The following is a 25,496-nucleotide window of genomic DNA, read 5'->3' on the forward strand; positions in this document are numbered from 1 at the left end:
GTTCAGACATCCTGGAAAATAACCAGGTGTTACTATGGGTATAATTTCAGATTAGACATTGTATTGCTAGACACTTGAGTTTTCTGAGTCGTGTCAGGCTTAGATGCTACCATTCTCAAAAGTGTCTGCTGGAAGCTAGTAACTTCTATCTTACTTTTTATAAAACTAGGCAACTGGCCACCTGGCTACAAGTCTCCCTAAAGTGCCAGGTCCGGACTGGATTTCAGGCATATTCTTCTAAAAGAAAGAGATTTACTTTGTCTATTAAAACTCCAGTTATCCCTTCTCCAGCTACTACTAACTGGGTATGTTACAACAAAATGGCAGACCAAGAGATTGAGATTTTAATCATACAAGACTCAGATCTAAGACTTAAAACTCAGGAATACTTCCAATTCAGTGTCTCTTCTCCAAGCTGAGGCGATCCTATGCCCCATTTTGACAAAAAGTTATCACAGTCATAGTTGCCCTGTTCCCTAAATAAAACTGAACAAGACTCTGCGGGGTGGCGACTCTAGAGTACAGATCTGCTGTACTGTAAAATATAGGCTTTATTCAGCCTCCTTGACCTTCCCTGAGTTCCAACGGGTAGATTCAAACAATTGCCAATCAGAGAAGAAAAAAAATATAGAAACAGAGGGGAAACAATCAAATGGTGGTACAGCCTTGAGACAGGTCCTGGTTCCTACTCAAAAAAAAAAAAAAAAAAAAAAATGCATAACAATGTCTTTTGAGTTCTTCTACAGAACTAGAGCCCCCACCCAGGTAAAAGATGGTAACTTCAGACTAAACATAAGATTCTTAGAACACAGCTCTGTCGCTTGACCACCAGCCAATCATCCCAGCGGTGCCTCCTGTTTCTGGGGACCAGTGATGACCATCCTGTTACGTCTCCTGTTTGGCCCCTGTCTATTTTACCTCTGAGAGGCGCTGACAGTTTCAAACTAAGTCGCTGTTATTACAAGAGTAAAAGCTGGTTTCAGATATAAAACACCCCAACTTAGATCAGGTAGAGAGAGACTTCTGCTCTGCTAGGCAGGCCTACGCCCAGGCACAGCAGGAAGAAGTTACAGAAAAAAGAGACCTCCGCCCCAATTCCCAAGAAGCATCTTGAGTGTGAAGTCTCTCAGGGGGGAGTTGTTAGGGGAAGCACACTGACTGAAACCGCCCACCCTGGCCAGGCACCATAGTAACCATTTGCATGAGTTGTTTTATGGCAGGAGATCCTGATAAGGAATACGGAACTAATAAGCCACCACCAGCCGGAAGAGTTCGGGAAAGATCGAAAGGAGACACTACCTGTCCGTCCACTTCCCAGAATCCCTCTTGCTAGCATCCACCTTGGCTGAGCGATGCCTGCTCCACCAGGAAAGACTCTGAATTAGAATGATTGGCCAAAGACCACCCGGAAACGAATCCCATCACCATAAAACCCAAGACTGCGAGCCATGCTGCAGAGCAGTTCTCCTGGGTTCCCTTACCCTCCTGCTCTCCACCCGGGTGCCCTTTCCCAATAAAATCTCTTGCTTTGTCAGCATGTGTCTCCTCGGACAATTCATTTCCGAGTGTTAGACAAGAGCCCAGTTTCAGGCCCTGGAAGGCGTCCCCCTTCCTACAACAGTACCATATAAGCAGTTCATATGTAGAACTGCATTTGATTTTCACAACCTTACAGGATAGATATCTATACCATTATTTCTAATTTATAGATCTTATTCCTCTTTTATAGATGAACCCTGGATTTCTTAAACTCAGTGGTAGGTTAAGTGCTGGTGAGGAACTCAGCATTGAGATAAAAAGATTCAGAGATGTAACCTCTGCAATGGGTCTTCAGGAAGGAAAACAATTTTGCCTCGTGATGCAGTAGTTATTCCAGGTAGCCTGGGCAGGGCAGAAGAGAGTGCTAAAGAAAGATTAAACCTAATAAAGCGACTAGATTGGGAAAGTTCCTGGAACCCATCGCAAAAATTTAGGCTCTTTCCTCCTATGCAGTATGTCAAGTGACTTTTTTTCAGCTGATAAGCAACAATATGAGGCATCATCTTTGTGCTCCAAGAAAAATTTTACAAAACCATAGAGACCCACTATTCTACTCAGTGTTCAATGTTAGACCCAAAGTAAACCCCAATAAACAAGGCGAAACTACGGGAAAGACCAGGAAAACAGCACAGCATCCTAGATGACAAACGATAACAAACATGGCCAAGAACATGCTCAAAATGGAGGACAAGGCGGCAGAGAAAAGACTCCGCAAAAAACGCTTGGGTGGAGCATGACGTAATTTGGAAGCGGGTCTAAACTCACACTCTTCCGTACTATTGGCTCGACGCTAACCCTTTTTCCTTTTCCATTGGCTCACGGCTCCGTCAATGTGTCAAAATCACCAATCGCCTAGCCCCATGGGTAAAGTCCGCCCTCCCTCCCTGGGGGCGGGGCCATAAGAGCACACCAGGTCCAGTGCGCTTGCGCGAGCGCGCGCTCCGCCGGTTAAAAGCGGATCCCTGCAGGAGGCGGTGTCGCAGCGTATGAATATTGATTACGCATCGCCGCGCCGAGCGCCCGCCCCTCTCGGCTGTCCGACGCTCGCGGCTCGCGCTCGGGCTCGCGATGGGGAAGAAGTCCCGGGCGGTACCCGGCCGAAGGCCCATCCTGCAGCTCTCTCCGCCAGGTCCTCGGAGCAGCACGCCTAGCAGGGACCCGGAGCCGGAACCCGACGCCGAACCGGACTCGACGGCGGCGGCGGCGCCGCCCAGCCAGCCGGCCCCGGCAGCGGTGTCGACGACGACAACCGCGGTGACTGCCGCCGCGGCGGCCTCGGAGGACTCGCCCTCAGAAGGTAAAGCGTGCGCGAGGGCCCTGGCGCCGAGGTGGTGCCAGTCCGAAACTCGAGCTCGGGGGTTGCGGCCTAGGTCTGTCAGACTGGGCCTGCGAGGAACGAGAAGCACGGACGGACGGTGTTCTCCGAGGCCTGCTACGCGGGGCCTGTGGGCAGGACGGCTGTGGGCCCGGAGGGGCGGAAGGGGCCGCGGAGCCGTGTGCGCTCGGCCGGAGGCGACCCAGAGGCGCCATCTCGGGTGCAGGGCTTGGCCCGGGCCGCCCAGTCTCCTTCCTCACCGTCTGCTCTCGGTTTTGAATAACTTCACGGGTTAAATGGAGACGGTGCGTTTCCGCGTCCTAGCCTCGGTGACCGTGGAACCTGACATTTGCTACACGTCGTGTGCTTTTCGTTTCGTTTTTGTTGAAATTGAGAGAGACGCTTTAGGAGTAACTGTGCTTCTGTTACGCCAACTCAAGTGTAAGTCCTTCCTAGTTGGCAGGTTTCCGCAGCATTCCTGAAGAGGTGGAGCTCGTGGGTTCCCAATCACTGGTGTTTATCCCCAGAATGGTCCTTGGATTAAGATGAACCAGACAGAATTACTTTAGGGGCCAGATGCCGGAAAAGCCCCGACCATTTCAGGTGCTAAAAAAGAGTAATAATAATAAAGATCACTTTGGGGGGGAAATGCTCTAGTTATGCTTATAGTAAAAGCCGTATGGTTAACCTGGAGAGAATTTAACGTGTGCGTGTATGTGTTTTACTTTGGATTATATCAGATAATTTTTATATATGATGTTCACATTCTTAATGTTAACGCCACTGGGCAAAGTGAAGATTCTAGCTATGTTTCTCGCCTCTCAGTTATTTGGGTCAGTAAGGGGTTAGAGCCACGTTGTTTGAAATTGATGAAATCTAGACTAGAGAAGTCAAGTCAGAGATTCTTTTGTCACCTGTTTAGTTTTTTCTCTGTTCGGTCATCTGACTGTTTTGCTTTTGTTAGCTGTTTTAGATCCAGATGAACAGGAGGTGGTGGTGGAGGTTCCCAGAGTTGTTCAGAATCCTCCCAAACCAGTCATGACCACCAGGCCCACTGCTGTTAAAGCAACAGGTATAGTTGTGTTGTTGTTTTTTTTTTTAATTCATTTTCTACAATATCTTTCTTTAGGATCAAATTGTGTTTGTATATGGTGTTTTGATGAATGTTTCAATGTTGCAAATTTATACTCCCGTTAAATGGAAATTTAACATCTTTGTGAGGGCTTGTAGTTGTATGTATACACTTTAACCAGTGTAAAATTTGCTGTTCTTGTCTCTCTGTACCCAAATTAATTTCTACTGCTTTTTCTACTAATGCTGTTTTCTTGACTTATTTTTTATTGAACGATAATTGCTTTACAGAATTTTGCTGTTTTCTGTCAAAACCTCAACATGAATCAGCCATAGGTTCACATATATCCCCTCCCTTTTGAACCTCCCTCCCATCTCCCTCCCAATTCCACCCCTCTAGGTTGCTACAGAGCCCCTGTTTGGGTTTCCTGAGCCTCATGGCAAATTCCCCTTGGCTATCTATTTTACATATGATAATGTGCGTTTCCGTGGGCAAATTCCCCTTGGCTATCTATTTTACATATGGTAATGTGAGTTTCCATGTTATTCTCTCCGTCCTCTCCCCCGCCCCCATGTCCATAAGTCTTTTGTATGTCTGTTTCTCCATTGTTGCCCTGTAAATAAATTCTTCAGTACCATTTTTCTAGATTCCATATATATGTGTTAGAATACTGTATTTATCTTTCTCTTTCTGACTCACTTCACTCTGTATGATAGGTTCTAGGTTCATCCACCTCATGAGAACTGACTCAAATGTGTTCCTTTTTATAGCTGAGTAACACTCCATTGTGTGTATATATATATATATATATATACCATGGCTTCTTCATCTTACTAATGCTATGTTTTCTGGTTTCCCCAGTATTTTGGCACTCTTTAGGGAATGCTAACAATGTCTTTTTGTCCTTTTCTTTAACAGGCTGCTTTGATTGGTACCTAGCAAATGTTTGCACAGCTGATAATTGCTCTTACTGAATATTTTTTAAGCATGAAAGAATATTTGCAACAGTGGTTTTTTAGACAAACCTGGGTTCAAATCACCACTCTAGCATTCATACTAAGACCTCATGACATCATTCATCTGTAAAACAGATCTTTCAGCCCTAAGTTGTTTTGATGATTAAATTGAATAACATATAAATTTCTAGCCTACAAGTGCTGAAAATGTTTGTTTTCTCTACTGTTTGTATATCTTGAGAGATTAAAGTGTGTTTTCATACTAAATATTCTATAATTGGTAATAACTTTGGTCTTCTGAATTTGAGGGACTTTTTGTACTATGTACCTGAAGTAATAGATGCTTGTTCCTCCCCATGCCCCATTTACCACTTAAAAAGAAAGTGTGAATTAGAAAAGGTAACCTGGAGAAGGGAATGGCAATCCCCTCCAGTATTCTTGCCTGGAGAATCCTGTGGACCCGGGAGCCTGGTGGGCTGCCGTCCATTGGGTCGCAAAGAGTCGGACACGACTGAGTGACTAACACACACACAGGAAAGGTACAACAGGTTGTGAAAGAAATTTCAGAACTGGGAGATACCATTATGTTTTCAAGAGCTTGGAAGAGATTGATTTTATGTATATAGAATGAAAAACTCTGAATTGAAGAGAAAAAGACTAGATGGAGCCTTGGGTGAACCTATTGCTTATAAGACCCACTTTAAGCCTGGGTAATTACCCTGGCTGAATTTTGTTACCCAAATTCCCCTCAGCTCACCTGGCTGGAACCTTTTACCAAAGTATATATAATTAAAGCCAATGTTTATTATTGTCTCTAAACTAAGAAGGGTTTCTATGTAAAAATATAAATTTCCCATCCTCCGCTTTCCCCCAGAAACCCATCAGTGCTGAATTATAAGGTTCAGATTTTTTCTGTACAGAAATGTCTTACGTAGTTTTTGCCCTTACCTGTTGTTCAGGAAGTGTGGAAAATTGACAGGTACCTATGCCGTCCCCCCGCCCCCCCAATCACCAAATGAGATACAACATATTTAGAAACCGGAAAGGGGAGATTCTGTCTAATAAATATCCACTTAAAAATCTACCTAATCAGTTTAAAATAATACTTTGGAAATTGGTAATGTAACAACTTAGCTATATACTAAAAAATAATGAAGGCATGGTTTATGTGACTAAAGTATTGAATGTAAACTTTTGTATATAAATGAAGCAATTTTTATTCACACCTAGGTGAATCTGTGAATTTGTTTACGGAATTATAACAAAGAAAATTAGATTTTATCTCCTGATAAATCTTTTCAGTTTCCAAAACACTGGAAAATTTAGCCCTGTTATTAACTGAAAAGTCAAGTTGAACTTAGTTCATGTGCCTATTGTGATAAAATATATAATGAGTATATGTGCTCACATAATTGTAACATTAGAGCAATAAATATCGATCAACTAATAAAGTTTCAGGTGTTTTTTTTTTTTTTTTTAAAGAAGGGAATTGCATTGCCACATTACAGAGGCCATACTTCATATTTTCAGTTTTAGCTATGATTTTTGTTTTCTTTGTTTTGGTTATAGCATATTATGTCCTGTTTCAATTCATCACTTGTTTGAGGGGAGAAAATCATTGAAAAGAGCTGTTTTCCACTTTGAAAAATCTCCTTGTTTCATTTACTAAACTCTAGTTGATTTACTTGTTTGAGATAGAGACCTAAATCAACAGATTCTAAAATCAGGATATATATTATGTGTTATTTTGACAGAGGAAGTACGTAGTTGAATAATTGAGCACATATTTTGAAAAGGATGAAAGAAGAAAAAGATGTCAAATTGCTATGCAGGTTGATTTTATTAGTTCTAAGTGCATAATTATTTTGTACCTCTCTTGGTTAGCTGCAGATTAGTTCTATAAGTAAACTAAATAGCTAAAGAATCCTATTTTCTGTTGGATACTTCCTAGGACTTTGGCGTTGTTATAAATGTTGTTCTACCTTTTTGTTCCCAGGAGGTCTGTGCTTGCTCGGTGCATATGCTGACAGTGATGATGAAGAGAATGATATTTCAGAAAAACCAGCACAGTCTAAGGAAGCAAATGGAAACCAGCCAACCGACATTGATAGTACATTGGCCAACTTCCTAGCGGTTAGAAGTGCTTTTTTTTTTTTTCCATTTATTTTTATTAGTTGGAGGCTAATTACGTCACAATATTGTAGTGGTTTTTGCCACACATTGACATGAATCAGCCATGGATTTACATGTGTTCCCCATCCCGATCCCCCTTCCCACCTCCCTCCCCATCACTTCCCTCTGGGTCTTTTGTGTTTGGGTTTTTAGTTATTGAAGCCACTTTAGGATTTGAATTTCAGGTGGCTAGCCCACTTGTCAGTCTGCATCTCCCACTCCACTCTTCTTCCTTAGTCCCTCCCCATCTGTCTCACTTCTCCTTTTGTGCCAGTTGTAAGGAGAAAAATGGAGGAGAGGAGAATTTTGACTTGAGAAGCCGAGATTCAAGCTTCTTGAGTCAAAAGCCCTGTACGGTGGAGGGTTGGTTGGTTTGTTTTCATTATTGCCGGTTTTTTGGGTTTCACGTCATTAATGCTTGTTGTTTTCACCCTGAAGGAAATTGATGCAATAACAGCTCCTCAGCCCGCGGCTCCCGGAGCAGCTTCTGCTCCACCCCCAACTCCACCCCGGCCAGAGCCAAAGGAATCGTCACCTGCCCTTTCTTCCACTACGCCTAATGGGACGGACTCAACCCAGACGGCAGGGTGGCAGTATGATACCCAGTGTTCACTGGCAGGAGGTAAGCTTGCGTCTTTGTTTTAAAGAAACCTGAAGTGAGGTTCTTAAAAGTTGTTCTAGGTATTGAGGCTCCCAAAGGTGAAAGCCTATATACCTTAGCCCCAGACTTTAGAATTCTGGCTTTTTAAATACAGTACTGGGAAAATAACTAACTGCTCGATTATGTTTTTATCAGAAGATGATTGTTTGCCTTTTAACCAGTGGCAGATTATACTCTGTAAATAATAAAAGCCATTATTTTTAAAAGTCTTTTGGAGTTTGCAATATATCTTTCAACTATCAAACTGCTTTTTTAAATCATGTTTGCAAAGACAGCTCAGGAGGGAGGAGTCGCACCCAGGGGACACTGAACAGTGTCTGGAGAGGGTTTGCTTGTCACAGTGGAGGGTGGTGGGAGGAGCATCGCTGCATCCAATGGGTTGGGGCCAGGATGCTGCTGAATGCTGCTCAGGACTGCCCCCACAGCACAGAACTGTCCTGCCCGGTAACAGGGCTAAGGCTGAGAAACCCTGGTTACACGGTTATGACTTGAGATACAAGGTCAGAATTGTGCAGAAGTACCTGTTGCTTAACATTTGTTTCATTTTCTTCCAGTTGGAATTGAGATGGGAGATTGGCAGGAGGTCTGGGATGAGAACACAGGATGCTATTATTATTGGAACACACAAACAAATGAAGTGACTTGGGAATTACCCCAGTATCTTGCCACTCAGGTACAAGGATTACAACATTACCAGCCCAGGTAAGAACAGATTTGAAAAAGAAGTTAACCTAGAAGGAAATCAGAGCCTTATCTCTTGCTGATATTTGCCTTCTGTTGTTTTTGCTAAGTATGTTTCTTTTAGTTCTGTAACAGGTGCTGAAGCTAGTTTTGTGGTAAATACTGACATGTATGCTAAGGAGAAAAATACTTCTGTTTCCAGTAGTAAAAGTGGACCAGTCATAGCCAAGCGAGAAGTTAAAAAGGTCAGTGTTGTAGCTCACCTCTGATGCTTATTTTCAAATCTGAAGAGCTTGAATGCTACTTTGTCACAGGTGTATTACCCTTCCGTTAATATTTTGCAACATAGATGTGAAACAGGATACATTTTGTTTCTTGATGTTTTACTTAATCTTTTTCTGTTTATTGTGTGATATTTATAGCAGTTCCCCAGTTCAGTGGTTCTTCTGGAGCTTTAGGGTGCTATAGAGGTCCCTTGGGTCATTGTGAAGGAAATGGGAGCAGCTAAGCAGGCAGGGAGGGCTTCAGGGATTTGGGGAATCCACTTTTTTTTTTAACTTTAATACAAAGATTGGCTACCTTAAAAATGGCTGATAGTGAAACGAGCATTTTTATAGCCTCATCATTAAGAAAAGTAGGTTGTATTATGGTGAGAGAGAGAGAGAATGTGTGTGTGTGTGTGTGTGTGTGTGTTGAATTTTAATTTATCTTGAATTTTTAAATGATGGGAGGTGTATCCAAAAGAAATGCTTTTATAAAATAATCTGTACAACTCTAGAGGGAGGTAGAGTAAATATCCCAGTGGAGGAAGTAAATATAATCACACATTTCATTTTTGAAATATTTCACTTATCTCTCAATCACCTTCACAGCATATTTTTGAAGTTATCTCATCATACAGAAGAGGAAGATGAAGATATATCCACTTACGTGTTGAACTGACAAAGTTAGGATTTTATTTTAATCTGCTTCTGTTTTTCAGTAGTCCTTTGACATACAGAGGAGAAAAGATATGTTTGAGTTCCACCCAGAACAATAATACTGCCTTCCTAAAGTAACATTATTTCCATTACACACATGTAAGGAAAATAGTACAAACATGTACTAATCTGACGGGAGTCAGTGGTTTTGAAGAATATTCAGTGACTGAAAATTATGGTCATTTTTAGCGTGAACAGTTAACAAACTGTATATTCAGGTGAAATTTCTTTGAAAGTTAAGCGAGATTTTATTCTTTATAGGAAGTAAATGAAGGCATTCAGGCTCTCTCAAATAATGAGGAGGAAAAGAAAGGGGTGGCAGCATCACTGCTTGCCCCTCTACTGCCTGAGGGAATAAAAGAGGAAGAAGAGAGATGGAGAAGAAAAGTAATTTGTAAAGAAGTAGAGCCAGTTTCAGAAGAGAGAGAAGCAAGTACCACAGAAGAAGCAGCGGTAGTAAAGCCACAGGAAGTCCCGTTGGACAGTGTGGAAGACCCTACTCAGGAGGATCTCTGCAGTGTTGTTCAGTCGGGAGAAAGTGAAGAGGAAGAGGAACAAGATACCCTTGAGCTGGAGCTGGTTTTGGAAAGGAAAAAAGTAAGTCTTTGGTGTTTTTGTTAAATACATTTTCTTCCTTGAGAACTGTCGTACTCTGGGATCATTGTGCTCCATTTATGCCATTGGCGGGGGCGGGGGCTCTTTCTCTTGACCTCTCATGTAGAGATGTTTAAGCCTATGAAATAGAAACCTGAACTCTGGAGTTGATCTACTGATGCCCTGAGCGTGAAGCAGAGTCTCAACAAGTGGTGTAACAGTAATACAACTTCGAAGCGTCCCCCTTTTGAAGAATTTGAAACTGTGGCGAGCGGCTGGGCTTCCCAGGTGGCCCAGCGGTAAAGAGTCTGCCTGCCAGTGCAGGAGACTCAGGTTTGATCCCTGGGTTGGGAGAATCGCCTGAAGTAGGACATGGCAACCCACTCCAGTATTCTTCCCTGGAAAATGCCATGGGCAAGAGGAGTGAAAGAATGTGGAGCTTAATGCTCAGTCCTGATGGAGAGATGTATTAAGAGATACTTCTTGTCCACAAAGTACTTGAATTCCAAAAACTCACGGCTGTCATTCTTGCTACTCACAAATAAATGTTGGTAAACAGTTAATGACACTCTGTTTTCATGTTCGTTGTAGGCAGAATTGCGAGCCTTGGAGGAAGGAGATGGTAGTGTGTCAGGGTCTAGTCCATGTTCTGATATAAGCCAGCCAGCATCTCAAGATGGAATGCGTAGACTTATGTCTAAAAGAGGAAAATGGAAGATGTTTGTTCGTGCAACCAGTCCAGAGTCTACCAGCCGGAGTTCTAGCAAAACTGGACGAGAGACTCCAGAAAATGGAGAAACTGGTAATTGGTGCTTTAATTAAACTTGAGAGTTGAAAGATTTAGAGGAGTAATCCTCCTTACCTTTTTTTGTTCCTTCTGGAGCAAATAGAAGGGTATAGCACTTCTACCCTTTTAGGGAAATATGGGGAAGGAAACTTATGCCTTTTCCTGCTCCACCTCTAATGGAGCAGTAAGAATTCAAGAGGCTGGAATCCATTGGGTTGTGCAATCGCCGTTGACTGGAAATAACTTCTCCCTCAAAAACAAAAAAGACAAGATTGGGTCCCTCCTTCCCTTTTGTTTTAATCACTTGATACAGTTATCTTTCTTTTAATTTTGTTTTTTGACTGCTTCCGGTCTCTGTCACATCATGAGGGGTCTTTCATTGTGGCGCATGGGCTGTCTAGTTGCAGCCTGAGGGCTTGGTCGCCCCCGGGGCATGTGAGATCCCCGTTCCCTGACCAGGGATGGAACCTGCCCCCGAACCACTGGGGGTGTCCCCAGGCTGGCCAGTCTTTGGTTGGAGGTGAAGGTAGTTTGGTACTATCCTGAGGACCCAAGTTATCTTCAGGGAAAGAGAGGAGGGAACCTGCTGCATTCTTCCAATCTGTTACCAGAACTGACTAGTTTTAATCACCAAAATCCTAGTTGAGCGTATCAAGCAGAAGATACCTTATAGGTTATGATTTAAAAATAATAAGAAGCAAAAATATATAGGTAATAAATAAATGCAAACATCCTTGTTTGAATTTTTCTTTCCAGTGAACCATGCAGAAGAATATAAAGTAGAATTCTAAAGGCCCCGTTTCCCTCCTTCGTCTTTTCACTATTCTCATTCCCTACTCTGAGGTCCATTTTCTGTATTTTTTGTCTCCATATATTCTAGACTTTCTCTTTTTATTTTTTATGTGTGTTTGTGATTGTGTGTGTACAGTGGGCATATGTAAATTTTAACATAGGTGAGATTAACCATATTGTTAAACAACATGAAAATTGTTTTTCACTACTGAGTGTTATAGATGTGTTCATTTAACTCTTCCCGCATTGATCGCCATTTGTATCCTCGTTTCACTGTTAAAAGTAATACTGCATTTATATTATCCCTAAAAAGTATAAGCCATTCAAATGTCCATCTAAGGAATAGTGGATAAATTGTGATGTATTTTTGAAATTGAATACAGAATAGCAGTCAAAAGTGAATGGTCCATTGTTACATGCATCAACATGAATTATTATCAGAAACAATACATATGTTAGAATTCCCATGTGTGTAAATTGGAAAAGAAGCAAAACTATTGTGCTTCAGGATCTACCCCTGATGAAAGTACAGGCGCTTATTAACATCATCAGGGTGTGTCTGGTGTGAGCATGATGGGAGAGCGGCACAGTGAGCTTCAAGGTGTTCCTGACGGTCTTCTGTTAAGCTGGGTTGTGGTTACTGGAGTGCTCCTGTTCTTTATGTTATACTCGTTAGTGACGATACTTCACAATTAAAATCAAGCTTAGCAGACATCTTAGGGAAGAGTTAAATGAACACATCTGTAACACTCAGTAGTGAAGCAGACATCTTAGGACATCTGTCTTTATGCAGTGCTAGGCTAAGGGGTATGTGCATTTTAATTTGATAAATCCTGCCTAATTGCCCTCCAAAATAATCATATCTTAGAGCTCTAGCAATTCTTTGAAATTGTTAAATTCTTAAACCTGTCATCAAATGTAAGATATCTGATATATAAATAAACTAGAAACTAGTCAATGGGAGAGTAGAAAAATTTAGTTTTTGGCAATTTGAAAATGCAGAAGGAATGTTAATGATAAAATAAAAAGAACAAGGCCATTGTATGATAAGGTTTAGTACTTAATACAGAATTTCATACTTTTTATGAAAGCTGTTGAGAGTGGTGTTAAAGTCACATTTCTTCTTTAGATCAAAGACTAACCGAAGTTAAGAAAGGGTACTCAAATTTGTTCTTTCTTTTTCTTTTTATCTGTGATCCTCATGAGAGATTGATTTATACTGAGTATATGGGTTAGTTTGATAAGCAGGTGTTAAGCAAACATAAAGAGTTCATATCTTTTATGAACTTTTAGTCAATTTAAATATGTGGTAAACCTGTTCTCTTTTGGAGATTCCCAGTGCCAACAGACTGCGCCAACCAAAGGAATAAGTAGGTCCAATAAAGGTTGCCTACAGGTGTTAACCAAGAAGGGAGTTATTTGGTAGCTTAATATGCTGCTCTGATTTTGAAAGCCTATTTATCAAAACCCCCTTGATAAAGAATCCTCACATATTCCAGGTTTGATATCTAGCTTTCATAAGTAATTGAAGCCATGAGGTTTTGAAGATTAGGAGTTTCCCTGGTGGTGCAGTGGTTAGGACTCTGCACTTGCGCTGCAGGAGACCACAGCTTTGATCCTTGGTCAGGAAGTTAACATCCCGCAAGCCACTCGGTGTGACCGAAAAATAAAAAGTTCAGAAAAGATTAATAAACTTCTGGGTAATGTGATAAAACACATAAATCCTATATGTAGATATATTTTAAGAAATGTGATTATAAAGCAGTGGTCCCCAACTTTTTTGGCACCAGGGACTGTTTTGTGGAAGACAATTTTTTCTTGTACCCAGTTGGGGGCGGGGAGGGCGAGGAATGGTTTCGGGATGATTCAAGCAAGTTATATTTATTGTGTACTTTATTACTATTAGCATCAGCTCCACCTCAGATCATCAGGCATTAGACCCTCAAGATAGGGGACCCCTGCTATAAAGGAATAATTTTTTTTTTTGGCTTTATAAAGACAGTAGGTTGGTAAGTCATTAGGGCTTCCTTAACATGTGAGGAAAACATAGGCAAAGGAGATCACTAATAACCTTCAGATATCTCTGCTTTAGGGGTAACAAAGTATATTTGGGACTCTTAGTACTGGTCTGGTGGAGTTTTTTTTTTTTTTCTACATTTTTTTGAAACATAGTTGATGTACAGTTTTGTGTCAGCCTCTCCTATTCAGGAAAGTGACTCAGTTATATATATGTAGACATTATTTTTTTTTCCCTTAATATTTTCCATTATGGTTTATCACAGGATATGGAATATAATCCCCTGCACTGTAGAGTAAGACCTTTTGGTTTATGGTCCTTTTGATTTATTTTTTTATTTTTTTTTCCCATTTATTTTTATTAGTTGGAGGCTAATTACTTTATTGTAGTGGTTTTTGTCATACGTTGACATGAGTCAGCCATGGATTTACATGTGTTCCCCATCCCGATCCCCCCCTCCCCGTCATTTTGATTTAATTTCACATATTTTCTCTTGTAGCAGTTGGTGCTGAAAATTCAGAAAAAACAGATGAAAACTCAGACAAAGAGATGGAAGCAGAAGAATCTCCAGAAAAGTTAAAAGTACAGACAGTGCCTAAAGTAGAAGAGGAACAGGACTTGAAAGTAGGTGCATTACTTAATGCAACGTGACAAATAATATTTTTAATTGGCCGACCGTTTTACATAGGCTGACTACTTTTTTTTCTAGAAAGTAGTAAACTTTTCTTCTGGGAAGTAGTAAAAAAGTAATCTTTGCTGTCTTTAAATAGAAATCATGTATTTGGTTGAGTGAAAAGGTTATATTTAAGGCTGAAATAAGGAGACTGACTTGATGTAGGGAAATCTAAAAATAAATTCTAAATGCTTAACTACTTTATAAGTAAGTCTCCATTGGAAAGCAGTAGCTTATCAAATATAGGCCTGTATAGTTTGGAAGCATTAAAAGAAACTAAAGGCACGAATTTAAATAAAAATTTAACCTGCGTGAACTATTGGGTTGGCCAAAAAGTTCATTCAGATTTTTCTATAATAGCTTACGGAAAAACCAGAACGAACTTTGTGACCAACCCAATACTTGCCCTTACACGAAAGGCGTGTTTGGTTCCATTTTCTTTTCTGTTCCTAATGTGATGAGAAGAATTGGACCAAGTTAGTATGTGGCTCTTTAAGTGTGGTCTTTTGGAAAAACCACTTTGCCTATTGTTTTAACTTTAAAAAGTTTATCTAGTCACCAGCTAGTGTACAACTGTGCAGGTAGAATTGGGAGAATTCGTTTTGTTCAGTGTATGGCTAGTATAAGCAGTAATGGATGAGTGATGGTTTGGACAATATGGAGGAGTCATGTCATTTAGGATCTCTTCAAATTCCGTATTGTTTCAAAGTAGATAGTGCATCCAGCTTCTCTAGACCTTGCATTATTATTTATTCTTTCTCTCTTCACATAAATTTTATGTGAATTATTTTACTATAAGTTAGGATTTTATCTTCTACGTAACTGGTTGTAGTATGTGAGAAAGGCGTAATAGGCAGATCCATTTTTGTAGTATATGTAATGAACAATGAAAGACTTTACTTAAAATATTCTGACGCTTAATTTTTACTTTCTTTCCTGCATTACAGTTTCAGATTGGAGAACTGGCCAACACCCTGACAAGTAAATTTGAGTTTTTAGGCATTAATAGGCAGTCCATCTCCAACTTTCACGTGCTGCTTTTACAAACTGAGGTAACTGAGCCATTCTTAATATAAACAGTCAGTGTTTGGATGAAATGCTTTTTGTGTGAGGAATCTGTCTTATTTATGTTTCAAGCCTAAATTTAAGTTATTAATCTTGATAAATATTTGAATAGCCAAAAACTGTCTTAGCCAAAGCAAAACATAATCATGGAAATAAATAACTGAGAGTTTGTGTGTAAGGATGATACTTAACTCCCTTCAATAGGCGTGTATTCTAATTTTTTTTTGTAAGAAACTAAAATTCTATTCATAATGATGAGACCCCCATAATATTGAGTGTACTTTTTAAGTATTAAAGCATTATAGACTTTTTTTTTTATTTGGCCTCTCCCTGAGGCCTGTGGGATCTTAGTTCCCCGTCCAGGGGTCAAACCCAGGCCCTCGGCAGTGAAGAAGAGGAGTCATAACTGCTGAATTGCCAGGGAGTTCCCGTAGACTTACCTAAACAGAAGTTCCGAACCCTGTGTGTAACCTCTGTACTTTACAGTAAGTGGCAGGTTAGGATTAGGTAAGGAATTCCTATAGGAAGTTGGCTGATTTCCCTAAAAACTAAACCTTTAATTCTGATTAATCATAACGTGCGTGCTCGGTTGTGTCTGACTCTCTGTGGCCCCATGGACTGTAGCCCGCCACCAGTCTCCTTTGTCCATGGATTTTTCCGGACAAGAAGACTGCAGTGGGTTGCCATTTCCCTCTCCAGGGGAGCTTCCCGACCCAGGGATCAAACCCACGTTTTTTAAATCTCCTGCGTTCCCCTGCAGAACTTTTTTTTTCTTTTAACCACCAACACCACCTGGGAAGCCCAATTTATTTATTTATTACATTACTTAATTGAATAAAGTATCTACCCAAAACATAAAGTTACTGGGGAACTATTTTAATATAGTTCACAGGGAAAAACAAAACTACTGCTACTCATTTTCACAGATGTTGGAGCTTTGGCTGTATTGGGTTCCAGTCTCATTTTTCAGAACTCTACAGAGCAAACAAGACTTTTTATGAAATTAGGATGGGATTTCTCCTCCTCTTTGTTCTGTTCTCCTGCCAGAGTATATAGTCATGAACCAGAAGACTTAAGTTCCTTTCCTCTTCCTTTTGACATAAGAATGTCTCTAACCTACCTGCTCTTTGATTTTAGACTCGGATTGCGGACTGGCGGGAAGGGGCTCTTAATGGAAACTACCTTAAACGAAAACTTCAGGATGCCGCAGAACAGCTAAAACAATATGAAATAAACGCCACTCCTAAAGGCTGGTCCTGCCACTGGGACAGGTACGCACTCTTCTCCCCTTTTCACCTTTCACCTTTGACATCTCAGACTTGATTTGTGATCACCACCACCTGACGACCTGACAGCCTGTCTGGAGACTTGCGAGCAGCGGCCTTAGCGGTGCTGGGCAGGCAGAGCCCCGCGAGCACGCCCAGAGCGTGGGCCAGCCACACGGCGGAGAGACAAACGCAGTGTGCACAGTGTGCCGTGTAACGGATTTTTTCCCAAGATGGACCACGCTGGTTTTTACTCCAGAGCGTTGTTGCACGGAGTAGGGCGGGCTTGGGGGTTAAGCGCATGCGAGAGCTCTGTGCGCTTTACAGGACCTCTGGAAGCAACTACTCCTGATTAACCTCGGTGAAGTTAAGGAAAGCTTCGTGGCTGAAGATGTGAATGAAGAACAAGATTACTATCTTCTGCCAGCAGGTCAGATGAAAACATTTCTTTTTATATTTGGCTTTTCTTGATTTTTTTTTTTTCGTTATTTGAAATCTTTGCTCTTTTATTTTTCAGCTCCCAGATCCTCTCCCTCTCTTTAGCTTTCACTGTGTTTGATATCAAGAGTATGAAATGTGAATTCCACGGTTCAAGAGGGGAAGAGTCACCTTTCGCAAACTTCGTTGTTCTCTTCTTTGGAAGGGAACTTAGTGTTCTAGGAGATTGAGTCCCTTCACTAATGAAACTTGAAAATCCTGTTAAGCATTGGCAAAAAAACAAAACAAAAACAAAAAAAAACCCAACATGTGAGAGGTGTTTTTCTCAGTCATCTGTTGGAGTAAGAGGGTTCAGGGCTGTATTCACAGAGCTGCTGGCAGTGCAAATAGCTTTGAGTTATCCCTGGTTCTCCATCCTCAGTTGTCAAAGCTCTTTGTTGCCTTTGTGAATAGCAGTCCATTAAGAAGCGGTTCGTCCCTGTGAGAGCAGACTGCTGTCCTGGGACAGGACCAAATGGAAGTGTCTTTGTAGGAAAACGGGTCTTAAAACATGTGTTTTCTTTCTTGTAATTTAGGGATCATAGACGATATTTCTATGTAAACGAACAGTCGGGCGAGTCTCAGTGGGAGTTCCCAGATGGTGAGGAGGAAGAGGAAGAAAGCCACGCCCAAGAAAGTAGAGACGAGACTCTTCCTAAGCAGAGCTTGAAAGACAAAACTGGCACTGATTCAAATTCTGCAGAATCTTCTGAGAATTCCACAGGTGGGACAATGTACCTGGTATTAACTGGAGAGAGATGATTGTAGAGGGGAAAAGAAAGACTTAACATATAAAAGAAGAAAATATAGTCGTGAATTTCTAACTAAATTAGCACAGGGTTTATACTGAGATACTAAAGGTAGTGTTAGTCGGAAATAAGCATATTATTGATACCATACTCTGCTAAAAAATAAAATTATGAGCCAGTGTATTGTGACTTTAAAATTCTATAACTATTCTGTCATGCCACAGACAGCTGTGGATTTCCAATAACAGGAATTCTAATTAGTGGTAAGGAATTGGATATTTAAATTGTCAGTGTTTATGTGGAGTAATAAGAGATATGTTCTGCCTTTTTATAAAATATTTAGTCTGTTGGTTTTGCAACCTCATATTTCTACTCCACTAGTCTCCTAGGAAGTATGTTTGTTACAAACCAAAGTGATGTGAATAAACACTGTGAAACTAGGACCATGCTTGTTTCAGAGAAGCAAAATAATTGATCGTTGCAAGTCATCTATTCTAGGATAAAATAATCAAGGTGGCTCAGTCCAGTTAAAGTACTCTTAAGGAACGTCAGTTTGGTTATACAAATTTTAAAAAGAAAGACTAATAGTTTCTCGGTTACTCTGAGAATCTGAGGAGCCATCACTTGATTTACACATTATGGGAAAAGACACTTTTTTTTCCCTGTAAGTCCATCTTTCTTGGAATGACAAAAATTAAGTAGTAAATGAAGTATAGTCAAGACTGTGGTGAACAAACAACCTTTTGATCTGAAAAACTTAGATATTTGTTTAAATGCTATCATATTAAGGTAAGAGTGTATGGAATGGTTTCTAAAGTCATAAACTTTGGGGAACTGTATTTGCTATTTTGTAATAACCTATGATGGAAAAGAATATGAAAAATATGTATATAACTGATTAAGTCTTAAACTTTTGAGGATAAAAATTTTTTGTAAGATGGGGAGTAAAAAGCTGTATTCTCATGTCCTCTGCCTATCAAAAATGATGTTTTTATAGTCTGCTGGCTCCCCAGTCCCAGTAGAAGAGTTCTGATTGTATGCCAGATGAAACTGGGCATGTACCAGTGGTTTTCTTAACTTAAGTAAGCTAAGAATCCTGAGAATCCCTGTCAAGTCACTCAAGGTAAAAAGACATGAATGACAGCAGTGATAATTTTAGAACATTGGAAAAAAAGTGGTATTCTACTTCATATTTCAGGGGGAAAAAATGTCTTGTTACAAGGTGTACCTTTTCATGACGAGATTTTCTTTAGATTACTTCTTCATTCTTTGGGTAGCAATGATAGATATGTCTAGTAACTTGGTTTTCTTTTTTTACTTTTTAGTAGTTAGTGAACTGAAGAGATTTGATGGTGTTTCTGGTTTGGTGATTCTTTTCTTGACCACTGTTTAATGTCCTTTTGTATGTATTCCAAAGCTGAATATTCTAGAATTGCCAGTGCTAAGTGTTGTGTGAACACATTAGAGTTAAATACTTTTTTCTCCCTTTGTTGATGACACACACAGTTGGCTACTATCTGGTCAAGGAAAATGCCACTGGTTAAACAGCTTATATTATTCTGTTGAATATATTCTCAGTCTCTTGATTAGGAACTACTAAAACCATATGAAAAACGTGATCTAAATAAAATCCAAGTCTTGTACTGAGGTCTTTGGAATTGGAGAGCAGTGCCAATCATTATTTTAAGCCTGTTAACAAAGTTGATAATGTACGCTTTCTGTCAGCCCAACAGTGCTTAAAATCATCTTTTAATGTAGAAAAACTCCACTGAGGAGTAAGGAAGATTCACAGTTCTGCTCATTTTTAATCCTTCATTGTTCCATGTTTGAACTTGACATTATATATCCAAGATAAGCCAATTTCAGGGTATCCAACATATTTGAGTGTTGGGCTTTTGTCAGGTTAAAGCAGGTTGCTGCTGCTTAACCAAAAAGTCTCCATGGACCTATTATTTGTATAATAGCTTCTTGATTTAAACTGATAAACTGCCCTCTTGCCTCAAAATACTAAGCAGTAATACTTTTCAGGGAAATATAGGAAAACAATAAAGGAAGCCTGCCTTTGTAAGAAAGCAAGATTGCTTCTGTTTATATAGAAATGAAGATGCATAGAAAAACATATGTTCTTGGGGATTTAAAAATTTGTATCCCCACAGGATTCTGTCTTTTAGCTTAATACTTTAAAAGTTTAATGAAGTGAAGTATTAGTTGCTCAGTCTTGTCCGACTCTTTGGGACCCCATGGATTGTGTCCCGCCAGGCTCCTCTGTCCATGGGATTCTCCAGGCAAGAATACTGGAGTGGGTTGCCATTCCCTTCTCCAGGGTGCTTCCTGACCCAGGGATCGAACCTGGGTCTCCTGCATTGTAGGCGAATTCTGAGCCATCAGGGAAGCCTGAAAGCTACGTATATACCATGTTAATGTCTCCTTGGACTTCAGACTTAATGTTCTCGTAAATGGCAAGTACGCCTACTGGGTTAAATTTAAAAATGAAGAGAGGCATTATGTAATATGACATTCATGGATATTCAAACTAGCATTTCTTGGAAGTTTTTATATTTAAGCTAAAGAAGATAATTATCAATGTTAAAACACAGTTTTTATGTTTTGAGTAAACTTAGTTTAGGATTCAAGCATTAACTGTAAAAGTGCTCCTTGTGTGATCTAAATTTATCCAGTCTAGTGTGTCTCATATTTACGCAGAGTTCAGTTATTGCTGATTAAAACTTTGCTGAAGGTTGTAAGCCACGTTGTTCATCTTAAACGTGCTGTGTTTCCTTGATTTCCTCTACATAGCACTTTCACCATCATAGAAGTATCAGTGCTGCATTATGCTTCTAGATGAGAAACCTACTCATATGTAAATCTGACACATTTATTTACCTACCACATCTTGTGGTTGGTTTAGTAAAAGGAAGTTTAATAAGCTATAATTCCGTGTTTATTACCTTAGTTCTTATGTAATCTTGATGTACTCTAATGTAGTAGACTGCTTGCCCATACTGAGACTGTCTAAAAGTTAGTGTAAACATTTGTGTTAGATACAGCACAATGTAAAGGTTAACGAGACCTTTGAAGTCTTGTAGCTAGAAAACTGCAGTCTTGTTTTCTGGTGAATTTTTTCAGTTCCCTTTTCCTTGGTAGTAAGCAATTTCTTAATGATTATGTGAATTCATGTGAATCATGTTCTTGAAGTCTTTTACATAATGTATCTGTTCCATAAAAACTGAAGCTGGTCTAAAAGCCTGGTGGTTCACAGTGGGTTTAGTTTTACGTTGTTGAGTGCCAGTGTGGTGTATTTTGTGCAGAGTAAGGTAAAAGGCCTTATCTTTATTCTGGAGCCTTTTACGATAGAGTCCTTATTTAATCTGCTGCTTTGACCGTGACATTTGACAGGTGACGGCCTCTGGGCCTCTGCTCCACGAGAGCAGTAGGGAGTTCCCTGGTGGCCCAGTGTTCAGGGTACTGGGCTCTTTAACGGCTGCGGCCTGGGTTCAGTTCCTGGTGGAGAAACTGAGATCCCGCACGTAAGCCATACAGCGTTAGCAGAAAAAGTAACACTAGATTAGGGGGCAGACCTGGCCACAGAGCGGTGTGTTCTTGGGCAAGTCATTTCCCTCCTGGGTTTCATTACCTTTAAAGAGAGAGGGTTAAACTAGATGATTTCTCATGTCTCTTCTACTCCTAAATTCTATGATTTTTAGGGAGAAAATCCCCTTCAGCATTCCTGGGATATATATCTAATAGTCCCAAATAATGTGAAACTTCCCTATTGACGATAAAGAGGGATGGGGAAGGCTACAAGTAAGTATATCTTCCTATTTTCTCTAATCTTTAAAGCTTTCCCGGCAGAGAAGGGACAGTAATTAGCTATGACTTTTGCAGTTTTTGAGGAAAGCAAACCTTGCAGCTCCTTAGCTCTCATTTATTCAGCAGCAATTTCAAATTCTCCACATCTTCAGACAACTCTTTTCTGGGTTATATTTATTATTAATCATCATTTACCTTGAAAATTCATTCTCTCTAATTTCCCCTTTATCATCACTGAAATAAAAAATTACCCTCCCGGATTTGTTGCTGTGATTTAGCAAATGAGTAGTTCACACAAAGATGTGAAGGAATGATAGGGTTGACAATATCACCTTGCAGATGGATTTTTTTAAGCTTAGTATAAACCCAGATTAATTGAAATGGGTAGAATTTGTGTGAGTGTTTTGAATGGGTGCTTCTCTAGGTAATCCTTAATCACTTACCTAGCTCACTAAAAATAAAATATGTGGAATTAATATTGCAAATGCACATCATTCACTCACTTTTTCACTTTTGAGATAAAGAAGACCCAGAATACTCCCTTCTCTAGTTGTGTATCTTTGAAATAAAGAACTTCCGGTTCAGATGATTTGATTTTCTCCTTGAGTTAATGTGATGTGCCTCATTTACTCAGCCATAAATCTGGACCCAGAAAACAAGACTAGTGTAACACAGCTTGGGCAAGAGCTAACTGTAGAGTCTATGAATTTATCTTTCCTTGGAAGTCATTTTTGAAGTGAGTTTAATATTTCAGTGACATCAGCATAGAACAGATGTCTGGGGGACATGTGTCAGCGTCAGTTCATGGGAGATTTAGTCTTGCTGTTTCCCTGATTCCTGTTTGTTTTCATAGGTTCTCTTTGTAAAGAGTCCTTTTCCGGCCAAGTATCTTCTTCATCACTCATGCCACTCACTCCATTCTGGACTGTCCTTCAGTCAAATGTGCCTGTGCTGCAGCCTCCGTTACCTCTGGAGATGCCGCCCCCTCCGCCGCCGCCCCCCGAGTCCCCTCCTCCCCCCCCTCCTCCCCCTCCTCCGCCCGTGGAAGATGGTGAGATCCAGGAGGTGGAGATGGAAGACGAGGGGAGTGAGGAGCCGCCTGCTCCAGGCACGGAGGAGGACACTCCACTGAAACCCGCGGCACAGGCCACAGTCATCACCAGCCAGGTGAGGACCGCCGCTTGGCATTCGGAAAAGTTTGGGGCACTGGGGCGTGATTGATACGTTTTCTTTCAGAAGAAGTTACTTAACCAGGGCCTTTAGCCACTGACTAGAATCTCTTCGTTTCAGAGTTCAGCCGATTCTACCATCTCTAGTTCTCCTTCCACTAAAGCAATAAAGAGGAAAGCTACAGAGATGAGTACCGTAGTAGTTCAGCGGTCAGCCACCATTGGTAGTTCTCCGGTCCTCTACAGCCAGTCACCTGTAGCTACAGGTCAGCACTGTGGTTAAACTGTGTTTTCATCGGTGTATTTTGTTTCCAGAACTAGATGTCATAAATTAAAGACTTCACGTTGCAAAGACTGTTTATATGCCATTTCTTTCAGTTACTGAAAACCACTGTTAACAGTTTGACATCCATCCTTCCAGATTATTTTCTGTGCATTTACATAACAGTGATTTTGATGTTAAGTACCTTAATGCTAAAACATTCAGAAATTCATGTTTTGCCACCAGAAAATGTGACTAGTTTTTGTTTTGGTTTTTCTGAAGGGGGAAGGTACATTGGAATCATTTTGTAGATAATCTAACTCCCCCTTTCCTTTTCCTTCTTTGCTTGTTTTTGACTTTGTCACAATATCCTTTTTATAGTTTCATTTTATTTTTCCTGTGTTAGGTCAGCAGGCGGCAGGGGTTGGACACCAAGCAATAGCAGCTAGCCATCCAGCAACAGGGATGGGCCATCAGGCCAGAGGAGTGAGCCTGCAGCCAAATTACCTGGGCCTGGCGTCGGCTTCTGCGCTGATGGGCTATGCTGAGTGTTCTGTGCCGCTGGCAGTGACCACTCCCACGCTGCAGCCGGTCCAGGCCCGAGCTGCTGTGCCCACCACTGCCATTATCGAGCCACCTCCCCCTCTGCCTCCTCCCCCTCCTCCTCCTCCACCTCCACCAGCTCCCAAAATGCCACCATCGGAGAAGACCAAGAAAGGAAAGAAAGATAAGGTAGAGTACATAGCTCTTTAAGTTTTTATTTAAAGATTTTGTTCTGTTGAGGTGATGTTTAAAGTTTAAATCCAGTAGCATTTAGTATGTTCACGTTGTGGTGCAACCACCGCCCTCGCTAGTTACGTAACATTTTCATCACTCCAGAAGAGAGCGCCTGTACCCACCAGGCAGCCACGCCTCAGTACCCCTTCCCCTGGCCTCAGGGGGCCTGCCGGTCAGCTTTCCGTCTCCAGCAGGTTACCCACTCTGCAGTGGTGCGTGCGTGAGCTTCAGCGTCTGGCTTCCTTCACTTGGCACAGTGTTTTCCGGGTTCATCCAGTTGTAGCTTTTATCAGTACTTTGTTCTTTTTATGGCTGAATAATGTTCTGCTGTGTGTGAGTACCACAGTTTGCTTATCCATCCATCCTTTGATGGACCTTTGGGTTGATTTATACCTCTTTGTTGTGTAAATATGTGTCTTAGTACATGCACTTTGAGTGCTTGTTCCATTTCTTTTGGGTGGGGGCGGGGTGTGTGTGTGTGTATTTAGTAGAAGTGAAATTGCTGGAGCACGTGGTAATTCTGTTGGTAACTCTTGGAGGAACCATTCTCCTGCAGTGACTGAGCCATTTTACATTACCACCAGCAGTGTTGAGGGGCACTAATGTCTCCAGCGGCTCACCAACACTAGTTACTTGCCATTTTCTGAAAGTTACCATAGCAGTCCTGGCAGGTATGAAGCGGGATCTCATTGTGGTTTTGATTTCTGTTTCTCTAGTGAGTATGTTCAGCATCTTGCATTTGCATCCTTCATCAATGCACTCAGCATGAAGGTACAAAAATCTTTTCAGGCCTTTTCTAGGCATATATGTTCCCTGGATATGGACTTGTATGTGGTTGTTTTTTTTTTTTTCCCTCCATTCCTCTTGCATGTTTACTTTTAATTTCCCTAAGGATTTCACACTTCTATGAGCTTTTTATGTTCTGTTGTATCCTCTGCACAGAGGCTTTTGCCCCTAACTGTCCAGATGACTTGTCCCATGTGGTTTTCACAGGCCGCGCCTCCTGCTACTGCCTCCCATGGGTTCTAACCCGCGATCCAAAATATACCACCAGTCCTGGCTGACCTTGAAGTCGGACAACACTGAAACCAGTCCCTAAGGCAACCACAGTCTAGAACATTTCAGACGTCCCACTTACTTCCTTCCATCTGGAAGGAGGGAACTGAGAATTGGACCATTTTGCTCCATCCACACTGGGGAGAGCATGCTGGAACAAGGGCAAGCAAATATGCCACAAAGCTTCCTGCTGTTCTTACTGCAGGTTTTCTCGACTGGCTGTTCTCTTAGTTGCTGCAGATCTTTGACTGGTTGCTAGATTTCCCACAAAACCATTTTAGTCCGCTTCTTATTTGTTTATATAATGTTTCCATGGGATAAGCAAGAGCTTGGCGCTTCATAGTCTGCCAGCTTTCTGACACCACCCTCACGGACCCTCTGAATTCCCTAAATCATCTAAAGAAACTTTCTCATCAGCTTTTTCCTTCCCAGTGCTGCTGCTCCACTGTCTCAGCTGTCGTCTTTTCTCCAGGCGTCAGTGGGGCAAATTCTTTGCTTTACATGGTTCAAGGGACCTTCTTGAAGAAGTTTGACTTACACAAAAATAGAGTATTTCTGGATTGACCCACTTTTCCAAGCTGGTACCATGGTTCCAGAAATTATCTGAAAATGAAGTGTTATAAAAAA

General features: G+C 41.0%; 1 protein-coding gene across 1 annotated transcript in view; it reads left to right on the forward strand.

The window, feature by feature from the left end:
* The first annotated feature begins 2,534 nt into the window (after window positions 1-2,534).
* Window positions 2,535-25,496, forward strand: part of FNBP4 (formin binding protein 4) — a 30,325-nt gene continuing 7,363 nt past the window's right edge. The window contains exons 1-15 of the mRNA XM_065944260.1: window positions 2,535-2,836; window positions 3,819-3,926; window positions 6,879-7,015; window positions 7,493-7,676; window positions 8,270-8,417; window positions 8,521-8,641; window positions 9,638-9,973; window positions 10,562-10,772; window positions 14,066-14,190; window positions 15,187-15,291; window positions 16,442-16,575; window positions 17,583-17,770; window positions 22,459-22,772; window positions 22,896-23,040; window positions 23,443-23,768. Coding sequence (XP_065800332.1) covers window positions 2,608-2,836; window positions 3,819-3,926; window positions 6,879-7,015; window positions 7,493-7,676; window positions 8,270-8,417; window positions 8,521-8,641; window positions 9,638-9,973; window positions 10,562-10,772; window positions 14,066-14,190; window positions 15,187-15,291; window positions 16,442-16,575; window positions 17,583-17,770; window positions 22,459-22,772; window positions 22,896-23,040; window positions 23,443-23,768 — 2,811 coding nt within the window. The 5' untranslated portion in view covers window positions 2,535-2,607. The remainder of the gene's footprint in view (window positions 2,837-3,818; window positions 3,927-6,878; window positions 7,016-7,492; window positions 7,677-8,269; window positions 8,418-8,520; window positions 8,642-9,637; window positions 9,974-10,561; window positions 10,773-14,065; window positions 14,191-15,186; window positions 15,292-16,441; window positions 16,576-17,582; window positions 17,771-22,458; window positions 22,773-22,895; window positions 23,041-23,442; window positions 23,769-25,496) is intronic.

This window comes from Muntiacus reevesi, chromosome 9 (genome assembly GCF_963930625.1).
Source record: "Muntiacus reevesi chromosome 9, mMunRee1.1, whole genome shotgun sequence".
NCBI classification, from domain to species: Eukaryota; Metazoa; Chordata; class Mammalia; order Artiodactyla; family Cervidae; genus Muntiacus; species Muntiacus reevesi.